This window comes from Pongo abelii, chromosome 8 (genome assembly GCF_028885655.2).
Source record: "Pongo abelii isolate AG06213 chromosome 8, NHGRI_mPonAbe1-v2.0_pri, whole genome shotgun sequence".
In the NCBI taxonomy this organism is placed as follows: Eukaryota; Metazoa; Chordata; class Mammalia; order Primates; family Hominidae; genus Pongo; species Pongo abelii.
In genome coordinates, this window is record NC_071993.2 from 76,598,071 (window position 1) to 76,611,972 (window position 13,902).

Genomic DNA, 13,902 nt, shown 5'->3' on the forward strand with positions numbered 1-13,902 from the left:
CGTGAATTTCACGGTAAAAATGACATGTTTTTAAAGGCTGCAAAGGTTCACCAAATTTTGTTTCAGTTCACAAGTCTCCTCTATTTTTGTCCTTCAGATGAAAGAACAAAGCAATGGCAGCAATCTTGACTTGATTTTTATGTAAGGTAGTACCTGTCGTAGAGGGGTAACGAGTAAATCCTTTTGTGAGCACTCATTTGATAGAACCCTAAGGCTATACACTGAAGGACATATCCTATTGCACAGATTGGCTCTGGGCTATGCAGAAAGGTCACCACAAGAATAGGCTATCTGTCAATTTGTTAGAAGGAATCAAAGTGGTAGGTGAAATGATTGAAAAACCAAAATCAAAACCAAACCAAACGAAAACATTTCAGTTCTAGAAATGCATTTGAGAGAAACCATTTGGCAATAGTGTTTGGAGCCTTTCTTGAAGTGTGTCTCTTACATTGCAGCTGAATTGCTGAGAAAAGAGACCATGTTTCTACTTTTAGAAGGAAAATAAGATCAACGCAAAGGAGAGAGAAACAAGGTAAAAAAGGGCTAAATTGTAGGGCTTTGACTTTATATGTTGATGTATCATATGCCAATAACAGTAATTTGAAACTTTGATTTGAGAAGAAACTCAAGTAATATCTTTTCACTTAATAGAATTTGAATAATTATTTTTTCAAGGCAAAATCTTTCAAAAAGTAAAGGATTTGTAGCCACCCTGTAAGTGGCTTGTGATAGAGTTAAGCACAGACTAGGACCAAGGACACACTTGGCAGGTTTGAAGGGGCAAATGGGGCCCTGGGCAGGCCATTTGGGTTATTTTCAATAAGAGAAAGAGAACTATTTAGAAATGTGCTACATTTCAGGAAGCGTGCTCTCTCTTTGCAATCAACGATGCCAGTGGGTTTCATCTAAAATTCTTAACACTTACTGTAGTTTTTAGTAGATGAATAAATAATATGTTATAGCTATTTGAAAACATGGCTAGAGTTTTAGAATGTTAATCCGACTATGACATGCCACATATGGTCATTTGGTATAAATGTATATTGTTAGGCAAAAATCTCACTGAATTGATTTTTAAGGATAATGTTAATGCCTTAGAGAATGGCTTGCAATTCTTTTTTTTCTTCTTATTTTGTCTTGACCAAATATCAATGCCTTCTCAGGGGCTTCTCTCTTTTTACAACAACTGTGCAATTTGTATTAGTTTCTTTTCCTGTCCAAGAAGTTAAGTTGCCTTTAACCTTCTCCAATCAAAACCCTCAAATAAACAATCTCTAAATCAAGTAAGGACATATCTTTACTTGTTTCCATGTCTTTCAAAGGTTTACTTGTTCCTTGTCTAAGTCATCATTAACAAGAAGCAGCAAAATATGGGCATAGGCTGCCTCAGTGCTGTGATTTCACAGAAGCCAAAGGACTTGAATGCTGTAAGATGTGTCTTACCTTTCTGATCACTTAAGACTACTGATCAAATACAAACCCACCCCGGATGAGTTGTTAATTTAATCATGAACATACTTGTGTAGATTAATTTGTTACAGGACCTAAGCCCAGACAGCATGACCTCAGGGAACAGTTGGGGAATATCTTTTTTCTCTGAAGGTAGATTTTGTAGCCTGGTCCTTTGAGGGCTATGATTGATATCAGGAAGAGGTGCTGAATACAAGTTTTACCTATTCCATGATTTTCATGAGTGTTCTTCTTTAGAAAACAGTTTTCTTTATTAATAAGCAACTTTTTGTGTTTGTGCACAGGCAGCATGTCAGCTGAAACACCAATCACATTGAATATCGATCCTCAGGATCTGCAGGTCCAAACATTCACCGTAGAGAAGCTACTGGAGCCTCTCATAATCCAGGTATTAATACCATGGTAATTGTGATATATAGTAACTGCAGGAGAATGAAAAATATGTGGGAAAAATGAATAATGAAGAAATAAAAGATTTGATTTTTATATATGAATATGTCATCTAAAATTGTCCTTTAAAGAGTTGTTAAGATGTGAAAAGTAGGTATGTATGTTAAGATGTGAAAAAGTATGTATTCTGAAAGTTTCCCCCACATTCTCTTTTAGCAAGAATAGCAGTAATAATATATATATATAAAATTTTCAGAGTACCTTTATATAAATTATCTTCTTTGATAATCATGAAAACTGAATGAGGCAGGTAACATGGTTAAAACTATCTTTATTATATAGATGAGGAAACTGAGGCCTAGAGAATTTCACTAACTTGCCTCAGACACATGGCATCTTATTTACCCAATGGGAAATTACCTTTAAAATACTAAAATGTATGAGAAAAGCAGCTATTTAAAGGAATTCTGTGATGAAGTCTTTCATAAGGTGAATAATCCTTTGATGATATGCATAATGATTCTCTGACTTTTTTTATTATGTAAGTTGAGATTTCATGTATTGGATTTTCTTAGAGCAGGGCTTGAAGAAACTTATGCAGTGGTATAGATTTAAATTTTTGTCCTTAACCCACAATTTGTGAGGGAACTCCCCTTTAGGCCTACCTTACATCTTGCCTCCTAATACAAGATTCGAATCCTTTTTCCTACGGACTCAAAGAACCCAAGGGTTACTTGGGTGAAAAACTATGCTGACCTTTCCTCAGATAATTTAAATATGTTCTGCTTATCCTTTTTGTGAGATGGATGTGGGGAGGGGAGTAGCTCTGAGAATAGACTTTGTATATATTTTTACAAGTTTACATATTTTTATCGATTTGTACATATTGTACAAGTTGATATCTGCTACTCGAAAGACAATTCAAAACATGTGTGTCCCTGATGATACCTTAATAGTTAACTTTGGCAGTCTTAACAGCACTAATATCTGGTGTGAAATTTATACTAGATGACTATGGAGACTTCATTAAAGTCCATCTTAGCCACTCACTAAACAGTTTCATGTTAAAAAGAAAAAAGGCTGGGCGCAGTGGCTCATGCGTATAATCCCAGCACTTTGGGAGGCCAAGGCAGGAGGATCGCTTAAGTCCAGGAGTTAAAGACCATCCTGGGCAACATAGTGAGACCCTGTTTAAAAAAAAAAAAGAAAGAAAGAAAAACCCTCATTTGTTTTTCTAATTAAGTTCACAAAAAAATTGGAATGTCAAAAATAGTTTAAAAAAAAAGAATAAAAACACTCATAATTTTACCAAGAGATAAACATTAATGTTTTGGTGCATTTACTTCCAGTACAATAAAGTTATGGGAGATTTTTATCATCTTTGTACTTTGTAATATTAAAGAATATATCTTCTTTATATATATCCTTACATGTATACATATTATGTATATATGAAGAATATATATATATGTTAACAAGTGGAGCTAGTACTATATATGCAGGATTTAATCCCACTTTTCCATTTTAGATGATATTTTAATAATTTCCCTATTTATTTGTAAGCATGATTTAATAAAACTGCTATTTACTTATATATGATATGGCTGCACTACAGTTTTTTTGAAGTAGCCTCACGTTTTTGGACATTTAGGGTGTTTCTATTTTTTTCCTATTATAAATATTGCTGTGCTGAACATCTTTGTATATACATTTTTGTCATCAATTTGTATCATTTCACTAGAATTAGTTACAAATGTAAAAGTTAATGGCCAAGATATGAGTATTTTTATACTTTTTCATACATATCACCAAGTTTTTTGGGGATAGTTTTAAATGAGTTCTCACAAGTCATTTAAGGTTTTATTCCTATCAAATTATAAGGAGTAGGAATAGGGAAATGACCTTCATTTTGGAGATGGCTGGTGAAAACAAATACATTAATGCTAGTTTATAACCCTTATTTGCTCTATAACAATGGAACACTACAGTTGGTCAGTTAAAACTTGCTAATCACAAAGGTTGCTGACATATTGCTTATAAACAGAGAGAGTATCATGGGGAAACTACTTTTTATATTCTAACTGAAACTAATAGATATTTTGCTTTAGTCAAGTACATTGCTAAAGAAGTTAATAGAAAGTATTCTAAGTAAATTCACATTAAAGGGTAATGCTAGTCACAGTGTGTGTGTGTGTGTGTGCACGCGTGCATTTTATGGCATGTTCTAAATAGATTATAACCATCTATAAACATTTATTGAGTTCACCTATAAAATTAGAAGGATGAAAATGACCTGAGTAATCTTGTTTGATTGGAAAGAAATATATCTCTTTTAAAAAGTGTGATTATACTAGTTTTAGAGGGCTTTTGATGTTCTTGGATTCAAACTTTTCATGATCCACAAGTAGATGAGTCACAGAAATGGAACTCATTACCTTTTACATACCAGACAGTTCTGTTACCTGTAAATATAATTGCTAATTTTGTCTTGCTTGAGATTGATGTCAGTGTTTTCAAAATAGTCACTGATTTCTTAAAAGTGCTTTGGTATACAACATCAGTGTCTCAGGTACAAAAATGATTTTGTGGTCTTAGCAATATTCAAGTGATATTAAATTAAAATATTAATAATTTATATAATATCAACTTATGCAATAACTATCTTATAAAGCAGAATTCTATTTAACAAAATTATTGGTATACACTCTTGTTTTTTTTTTTATAATGGAATTCTCCTTATCAAAAACCAGTACATTTCAAAGTCAAAGAGTTATATTTTAAAATAACTGATCTTTTTGGATTTGATGTTCAGCCTTCTTGTATCTGTCACTTTGATCATGTATTACCCACCAACACAAATAAAATATCTCATTAAATTATATTAAAGGTTTTTTTTTCTAGGATAACATCATGTTAAGTGTCTCATTACATTCTTTTTTGTTTTTCACAAAGTGTTTATTTTTATTTTTTTAGATAAGAATAGCTGTTTAAAATTTACAAGAAAAAACAAACAACTCCATCAAAAAGCAGATGAAGGATAGGAACAGACACTTCTCAAAAGAAGACATTTATGTGGCCAACAAACATATGAAAAAAAGCTCATCATCACTGGTCATTAGAGAAATGCAAATCAAAACCACAATGAGATACCATCTCATGCCAGTTAGAACGGTGATCATTAAAAAGTCAGGAAACAACAGATGCTGGAGAGGACATGGAGAAATAGGAATGCTTTTACACTGTTGGTGGGAGTGTAAATTAGTTCAACCATTGTGGAAGACAATGTGGCAATTCCTCAAGGATCTAGAACCAGAAATACCATTTGACCCAGCCATCTCGTTACTGGGTATATACCCAAAGGATTATAAATCATTCTACTATAAAGACACAGGCACACGTGTGTTTACTGGAGCACTGTTCACAATAGCAAAGACTTGGAACCAACCCAGATGCCCATCAATGATAGACTGGATAAAGAAAATGTGGCACATATACACCATTGAATACTATGCAGCCATAAAGAAGGATGAGTCCATGTCCTTTGCAGGGACATGGATGAAGCTGGAAACCATCATTTTCAGCAAACTAACACAAGAAGAGAAAACCAAACACCACATATTCTCACTCATAAGTGGAAGTTGAACAATGAGAACACATGGACACAAGGAGGGGAACATCACATACTGGGGCCTGTTGGGAGGTGGGGGCTAGGGGAGGGATAGCATTAGGAGACATACCTAATGTAGATGATGGGTTGATGGGTGCAGCAAACCACCATGGCATCTGTATACCTATGTAACAAACCTGCACGTTCTGCACATGTATCCCAGAACTTAAGGTATAATAAAAGAAAAAAAAAAGAATAACCTGTGTATTTGAAAAGACTAAGTAGACCTCAATATTTATTTTTCATCAACTTTTATTTTAAGTTCAGGAGTACATGTGCAGGATGTGCAGGTTTGTTACATAGGTAAACATGTGCCATGGTGATTGGCTGCACAGATCATCCCATCACCTAGGTATTAAGCCCAGCATCCATTAGCTATTCTTCCTGATGCTCTCCCTCCTCCCACCCCTGCTGACAGACCCCAGTGTGTTCCCCTCATGAGTCCATGCGTTCCTATCCTTCAGCTCCCACTTATAAGTGAGAACACGTGGTGTTTGGTTTTCTGTTCCTGCATTAGTTTGCTGAGGATAATGACTTCCAACTCCATCCATGTCCCTGCAAAGGACGTGAACTTGTTCTTTTTTATGACTGCATAGTATTCCATGGTGTGTATGTACCACATTTTCTTTATCCAGTCTATCACTGATGGGCATTTAGGTTGATTCCCTGTCTTTGCTATTGTGAATAGTGCTGCAATGAACATGCACGTGCATGTATCTTTATAATGGAATGATATGTATTCCTTTGGGTATAAACTCAGTAATGGGATTGCTGAGTCAAATAGTATTTCTGCATCTAGGTCTTTGAGAAATCACCACGCTGTCTTCCACAATGTTTGAACTAATTTACATACCCACCAACAATGTAAAAGCATTCCTTTTTCTCTGCAACCTTGTCAGCATCTGTTGTTTTTTGACTTTTTAATAAGCATTCTGACAATGAGATGGTATCTCATTGTCGTTTTGATTTGCATTTCTCCAATGATCAGTGATGTTGAACTTTTTTTTTTTTTTTGAGACAGAGTCTTGCTCTGTCACCCAGGCTGGAGTGCAGTGGCATGATCTCAGCTCACTGCAACCTCCACCTGCTGGGTTTCAGTGATTCTCCTGCATCAGCCTCCTGGTAGCTGGATTTACAGGCATATGCCACCATACCTGGTTAATTTTTGTATTATTAGTAGACACGGGGTTTCACCATGTTGGCCAGGCTGGTCTCGAACTCCTGACCTCAGGTGATCTGCCCGCCTTGGCCTCCCAAAGTGCTGGGATTGCAGGCATGAGCCACCGCACCCAGCCGATGTTGAACTTTTTTTCATGTTTATTGGCCGCATGTGTGTCTTCTTTTGAGAAGTGTCTGTTCATGTCTTTTGCCCACTTTTTAATGTTTTTTTTTTCTTGTAAATTTGTTTAAGTTCCTTGTAGACTCTGGATATTAGACCTTTGCCAGAAGAATAGATTGCAAAAATTTTCTTCCATTCTGTAGGTTGCCTGTTCATGCCGATGATAGTTTCTTTTGCTGTGAGGAAACTCTTTAGTTTAATTAGATCCCATTTGTCTATTTTTGCTTTTGTTGCAATTGCTTTTGGCATTTTCATCATGAAATCTTTGCCTGTGCCTATGTCCTGAATGATATTGCCTCAATTTTCTTCTAGGGTTTTCATAGTTTTGGGTTTTACATTTAAATATTTAATCCATCTTGGGTTACTTTTTATTATTATTATTGTTTTTTTATTTGCTTTAAGTTTTAGGGTACATGTGCACAACTTGCAGGTTTGTTACGCATGTATACATGTGCCATGTTGGTGTGCTGCACCCATTAACTCGTCATTTACATTAGGTGTATCTCCTAATGCTATCCCTGCCCCCTCCCCGCTACCCCATGACAGGCCCGGGTGTGTGATGTTCTCCTTCCTGTGTCCAAGTGTTCTCATTGTTCAATTCCCACCTATGAGTGAGAACATGCAGTGTTTGGTTTTTTGTCCTTGTGACAGTTTGCTGAGAATGATGGTTTCCAGCTTCATCCATGTCCCTACAAAGGACATGAACTCATCGTTTTTTATGGCTGCATAGTATTCCATGGTGTATATGTGCCACATTTTCTTAATCCAGTCTATCATTGTTGGACATTTGAGTTGGTTCCAAGTCTTTGCTATCGTGAATAGTGCTGCAATAAACATACGTGTGCATGTGTCTTTATAGCAGCATGATTTATAATCCTTTGGGTATATACCCAGTAATGGGATGGCTGGGTCAAATGGTATTTCTAGTTCTAGATCCCTGAGGAATCACCACACTGACTTCCACAATGGTTGAACTAGTTTACAGTCCCACCAACAGTGTAAAAGTGTTCCTATTCCTCCACATCCTCTCCAGCACCTGTTGTTTCCTGACTTTTTAATGATCGCCATTCTAAGTGGTGTGAGATGGTATCTCATTGTGGTTTTGATTTGCATTTCTCTGATGGCCAGTGATGATGAGCATTTTTTCATGTGTCTTTTGGCTGCATAAATGTCTTCTTTTGAGAAGTGTCTGTTCATATCCTTTGCCCACTTTTTGATGGGGTTGTTTGTTTTCTTCTTGTAAATTTGTTTGAATTTATTGTAGATTCTGGATATTAGCCCTTTGTCAGATGAGTAGGTTGTGAAAATTTTCTACCATTATGTAGGTTGCCTGTTCACTCTGATGGTAGTTTCTTTTGCTGTGCAGAAGCTCTTTAGTTTAATTAGATCCCATTTGTCAATTTTGGCTTTTGTTGCCATTGCTTTTGGTGTTTTAGACATGAAGTCCTTGCCCATGCCTATGTCCTGAATGGTATTGCCTAGGTTTTCTTCTAGGGTTTTTATGGTTTTAGGTCTAATGTTTAAGTCTTTAATCCATCTTGAATTAATTTTTGTATAAGGTGTAAGGAAGGGATCCAGTTTCAGCTTTCTACATATGGCTAGCCAGTTTTCCTAGCAGCATTTATCAAACAGGGAATCGTTTCCCCGTTTCTTGTTTTTGTCAGGTTTGTCAAAGATCAGATGGTTGTAGATGTGTGGCATTATTTATGAGAGCTCTGTTCTGTTCCATTGGTTGATATCTCTGTTTTGTTACGAGTACCATGCTGTTTTGGTTACTGTAGCCTTGTAGTATAGTTTGAAGTCAGGTAGCATGATGCCTCCAGCTTTGTTCTTTTGGCTTAGGATTGACTTGGCAAATGCAGGCTCTTTTTTGGTTCCATATGAACTTTAAAGTAGTTTTTCCCAATTCTGTGAAGAAAGTCATTGGTAGCTTGATGGGGATGGCATTGAATCTATAAATTACCTTGGGCACTATGGCCATTTTCATGATATTGATTCTTCCTATCCATGAGCATGGAATGTTCTTCCATTTGTTTGTATCCTCTTTTATTTCATTGAGCAGTGGTTTGTAGTTCTCCTTGAAGAGGTCCTTCATGTCCCTTGTAAGTTGTACTCCTAGGTATTTTATTCTCTTTGAAGCAATTGTGAATGGGAGTTCACTCATGATTTGGCTCTCTGTTTGTCTGTTATTGGTGTATAAGAATGCTTGTGATTTTTGCACATTGATTTTGTATCCTGAGACTTTGCTGAAGTTGCTTATCAGCTTAAGAAGATTTTGGGCTGAGACGATGGGGTTTTCTAGATATACAATCATGTCATCTGCAAACAGGGACAATTTGACTTCCTCTTTTCCTAATTGAGTACCCTTTATTTCCTTCTCCTGCCTGATTGCCCTGGCCAGAACTTCCAACACTATGTTGAATAGGAGTGGTGAGAGAGGGCATCCCTGTCTTGTGCCAGTTTTCAAAGGGAATGCTTCCAGTTTTTGCCCATTCAGTATGATATTGGCTGTGTGTTTGTCATGGATAGCTCTAATTATTTTGAGATACATCCCATCAATACCTAATTTATTGAGAGTTTTTAGCATGAAGGCTGTTGAATTTTGTTGAAGGCCTTTTCTGCATCTATTGAGATAATCATGTGGTTTGTGTCATTGGTTCTGTTTATATGCTGGATTACATTTATTGATTTGTGTATGTTGAACCAGCCTTGCATCCCAGGGATGAAGCCCACTTGATCATGGTGGATAAGCTTTTTGATGTGCTGCTGGATTCGGTTTGCCAGTATTTTATTGAGGATTTTTGCATCAATGTTCATCAAGGATATTGGTCTAAAATTCTCTTTTTTGGTTGTGTCTCTGCCCGGCTTTGGTATCAGGATGATGCTGGCCTCATAAAATGAGTTAGGGAGGAGTCCCTCTTTTTCTATTGACTGGAATAGTTTCAGAAGGAATGGTACCAGCTCCTCCTCATACCTCTGGTAGAATTTGGCTGTGAATCTGTCTGGTCCTGGACTTTTTTTGGTTGGTAAGCTATTAATTATTGCCTCAATTTCAGAGCCTTTTATTGGTCTATTCAGAGAGTCAACTTCTTCCTGGTTTAGTCTTGGGAGGGTGTATGTGTCGAGGAATTTATCCATTTCTTCTAGATTTTCTATTTTATTTGCATACAGGTGTTTATAGTATTCTCTGATGGTGGTTTGTATTTCTGTGGGATCAGTGGTGATATCCCCTTTGTCATTTTTTATTGGGTCTCTTTGATTCTTCTCTTTCTTCTTCATTAGTCTTGCTAGCGGTCTATCAGTTTTGTTGATCTTTTCAAAAAACCAGCTCCTGGATTCATTGATTTTTTGAAGGGTTTTTTGTGTCTCTATTTCCTTCAGTACTGCTCTGATTTTAGTTATTTCTTGCTTTCTGCTAGCTGTTGAATGTGTTTGCTCTTGCTTTTCTAGTTCTTTTAATTGTGATGTTAGGGTATCAATTTCTGATCTTTCCTGCTTTCTCTTGTGGGCATTTAGTGCTATAAATTTCCCTCTACACACTGCTTGAAATGTGTACCAGAGATTCTGGTGTGTTGTGTCTTTGTTCTCATTGGATTCACAGAACATCTTTATTTCTGCCTTCATTTGGTTATGTACCCAGTAGTCATTCAGGAGCAGGTTGTTCAGTTTCCATGTAGTTGAGCAGTTTTGAGTGAGTTTCTTAATCCTGAGTTCTAGTTTGATTGCACTGTGGTCTGAGAGACAGTTTGTTATAATTTCTGTTCTTTTACATTTGCTGAGGAGTGCTTTACTTCCAACTATGTGGTCAATTTTGGAATAAGTGCAATGTGATGCTGAGAAGAATGTATATTCTGTTGATTTGGGATGGAGAGTTCTGTAGATGTCTATTATGTCCTCTTGGTGTAGAGCTGAGTTCAGTTCCTGGATATCCTTGTTAACTTTCTGTCTCACTGATATGTCTAATGTTGACAGTGGGGTGTTAAAATCTCCCATTATTATTGTGTGGGAGTCTAAGTCTCTTTCTAGGTCTCTAAGGACTTGCTTTATGAATCTGGGTGCTCCTGTATTGGGTGCATATTTATTTAGAAAGCTCTTCTTGTTGAACTGATCCCTTTACCATTATGTAATGGCCTTCTTTGTCTCTTTTGATCTTTGTTGGTTTAAAGTCTGTTTTATCAGAGACTGGGATTGCAACCCCTGCCTTTTTTTGTTTTCCATTTGCTTGGTAGATCTTCCTCCATCCCTTTATTTTGAGCCTATGTGTGTCTCTGCATGTGAGATGGGTTTCCTGAATACGGCACACTGATGGGTCTTGACTCTTTATCCAGTTTGCCAGTCTGTGTCTTTTAATTGGAGCATTTAGCCCATTTACATTTAAGGTTAATATTGTTATGTGTGAATTTGATCCTGTCATTATGATGTTAGATGGTTATTTTGCTCATTAGTTGATGCAGTTTCTTCCTAGCCTCGATGGTCTTTACAATTTGGCATGTTTTTGCAGTGGCTGGTACCGGTTGTTCCTTTGCATGTGTAGTGCTTCCTTCAGGAGCTCTTTTAGGGCAGGCCTGTTGTTGACAAAATCTGTCAGCATTTGCTTGTCTGTAAAGTATTTTATTTCTCCTTCACTTATGAAGCTTAGTTTGGCTGGATATGAAATTCTGGGTTGAAAATTCTTTTCTTTAAGAATGTTGAATATTGGCCCCCACTCTCTTCTGGCTTGTAGAGTTTCTGCCAAGAGATCAGCTGTTAGTCTGATGGGCTTTCCTTTGTGGGTAACCTGACCTTTCTCTTTGGCTGGCCTTACCATTTTTTCCTTCATTTGAACTTAAGTGAATCTGACAATTATGTGTCTTGGAGTTGCTCTTCTTGAGGAATATCTTTGTGGTGTTCTCTGTATTTCCTGAATTTGAATGTTGGCCTGCCTTGCTAGATTGGGGAAGTTCTCCTGGATAATATCCTGCAGAGTGTTTTCCAACTTGGTTCCAGTGGGGGTACTGACATGTTGCTGTTCCTAATGTGAGTGTAGGAGGTGTCTGGAGACTCCTGTTGGGAGGTCTCACTTGGTCAGGAGGAATGGGATCAGAAGCAGTCTGGATGCTTTCTGGTGGAGCAGATATGCTGCATTGGGGTGTGGGGTAGGGGACCCTTCTTCATCTGGACCGTTTGTATTCTCCAAAGCTGGCAGGCTGGAATGGCTGAGTCCACTGAACCACAGAGATGGTGGCCACCCCTCCTCCTGAGAGCTCCATCCCAGGGAGAGATCAGGGCTTTGTCTGTAGAGCCCTTGCTGGGGTGGCTGAATCCCCCACAGGGAGGTCCCACCCTGTGAGGAGGAATGGATCAGGGTCCTACTTAAAGAATCAGTCTGGCTATAATCTGGCAAGGCAGCTGTGCCATTGTCGGGGACCCTTCTTTGGCTTTGTATTCTCCGAAGCCATCAGGCTGGAATGGCTGAGTTGACTGAGCCATGGAGATGGTGGCCGCCCCTCCCCCAAGGAACTTGGTCTCATCTCAGGTCTCATCTCAGCCTGTTGCCATTGGCTGGTTGGAATTCCAATCAGTGGCTCTTAACTTATGGGGTGCTGTGGGAACGGGCCTGCAGAATGACGCTGTTTGGCTCCCTGGTTTTAGCCCCCTTCCTAGGGATATATACGGACAGATCTCCCATCTTGCCAGGGATCCTGGGGCTGGAGTATGGAAAACTCCTGCGTCTCTGTGTGTGCCTGAACGGCTGCTCTGCCAACATTCTACACAGTTCTGTGTATCAGACCCAACGCCCTGGTGGTGTGGGCTCACGAGAGGATCTCCTGATCCACGGATTACAAAGATCCATGGGAAAAGCGTGGTTTTCCAGGTGGGGTCTCACAATCACTTACTGCTTTACTTGGCTGAGGGTGGGGGTTCATTTGGCTCCGTGCTGCTCCCAGGTGGACCATCGCCCCACCCTGCTTTTCTTTGTTCTTCGTGGGTCAAATTGTTTGCCTAGTCAGCCCCAGTGCAAGAACCTGGATACTTCAGTTGAAGGTGCTGAATTCACTTGCTCCTTTCCTTCCTCTCTGAGTGCACAGACCGCAGCTGCTTCTAATTGTCCATCTTGGTGCTGGCAGCGAGGTTGGGGCTCCGAATCTAGCCGCTGCCATCTACCCCAGGGGAGGAGGAGAAGGAGTGTTTTTTTTTTATTTTAATATATTTAATGGACAAGTAATGAGACAAATAAAAATTCTGTACATTGAAGGTGTATGATGTGATGATTTGATGTATGTATACAATGTGTAATGATTACCACAGTCAAATGAATTAACACATCCATCTCTACCCATAGTTACCACTGTGTGTGTGTGTGTGTGTGTCTAAGACACTTAAAATCTACTTTCTTATCAAATTTCAAGTAAAGAATACAATATGTTAACTATAGTCACCATGCTACACAGTAGAGTCCCAAAACTTATTCATCTTAAAACTGAAATTTTGTATCCTTTGATCAACAATCTTCCCCATTTCCCCAATTCACTAGCACCTGGAAACCACCCTTTTACCCTCTGCTTCTTTGAATTTAACTTTTTTAGATTTCACATATAAGTGAGATCATACAGTATTTGCCTTTCTGTGTCTGGCTTATTCCATTTAGCATAATGTCCTCCAGGTTCATCCATGTTAGAAAATGGCAGGATTTACTTTTTTTTTTTAATGACTTAATAGTATTCCATTGCATAAACACCACATTTTCTTTATTCATTCATCTGTAGATGGTTGTTCCCATATTTTGGCTACTGTTACAAAGAGTGTTTAATTTGAGATAGTTACATGGTTTAAGTACATGATATAGTCTCTGATTACACTGGAAAACATTCCAAAAGAAGTTAATGTCTTTAAGTTCACATTGCCACCAGCTAAAGTTATTAATTCAGTAGTCCCATTAAAAATTTCTTCACTTTCCTCATGATTTATCTTCATATTATATTCCTTTGCTTCCAGGGTTCCACAGAAATTACTTATCACCTCTGTATATAACTCAAAGTCAAAATTACATTTTAAT

At 37.9% G+C, this 13,902-nt stretch overlaps 1 protein-coding gene across 1 annotated transcript in view; it reads left to right on the plus strand.

Moving 5' to 3' along the window:
- CTNNA3 (catenin alpha 3) overlaps nucleotides 1-13,902 on the plus strand; it is a 1,821,585-nt gene that overhangs the window by 108,173 nt on the left and 1,699,510 nt on the right. The window contains exon 2 of the mRNA XM_054522537.2: nucleotides 1,755-1,858. Within this exon, the coding sequence (XP_054378512.1) occupies nucleotides 1,760-1,858 (99 nt within the window). The 5' untranslated portion in view covers nucleotides 1,755-1,759. The remainder of the gene's footprint in view (nucleotides 1-1,754; nucleotides 1,859-13,902) is intronic.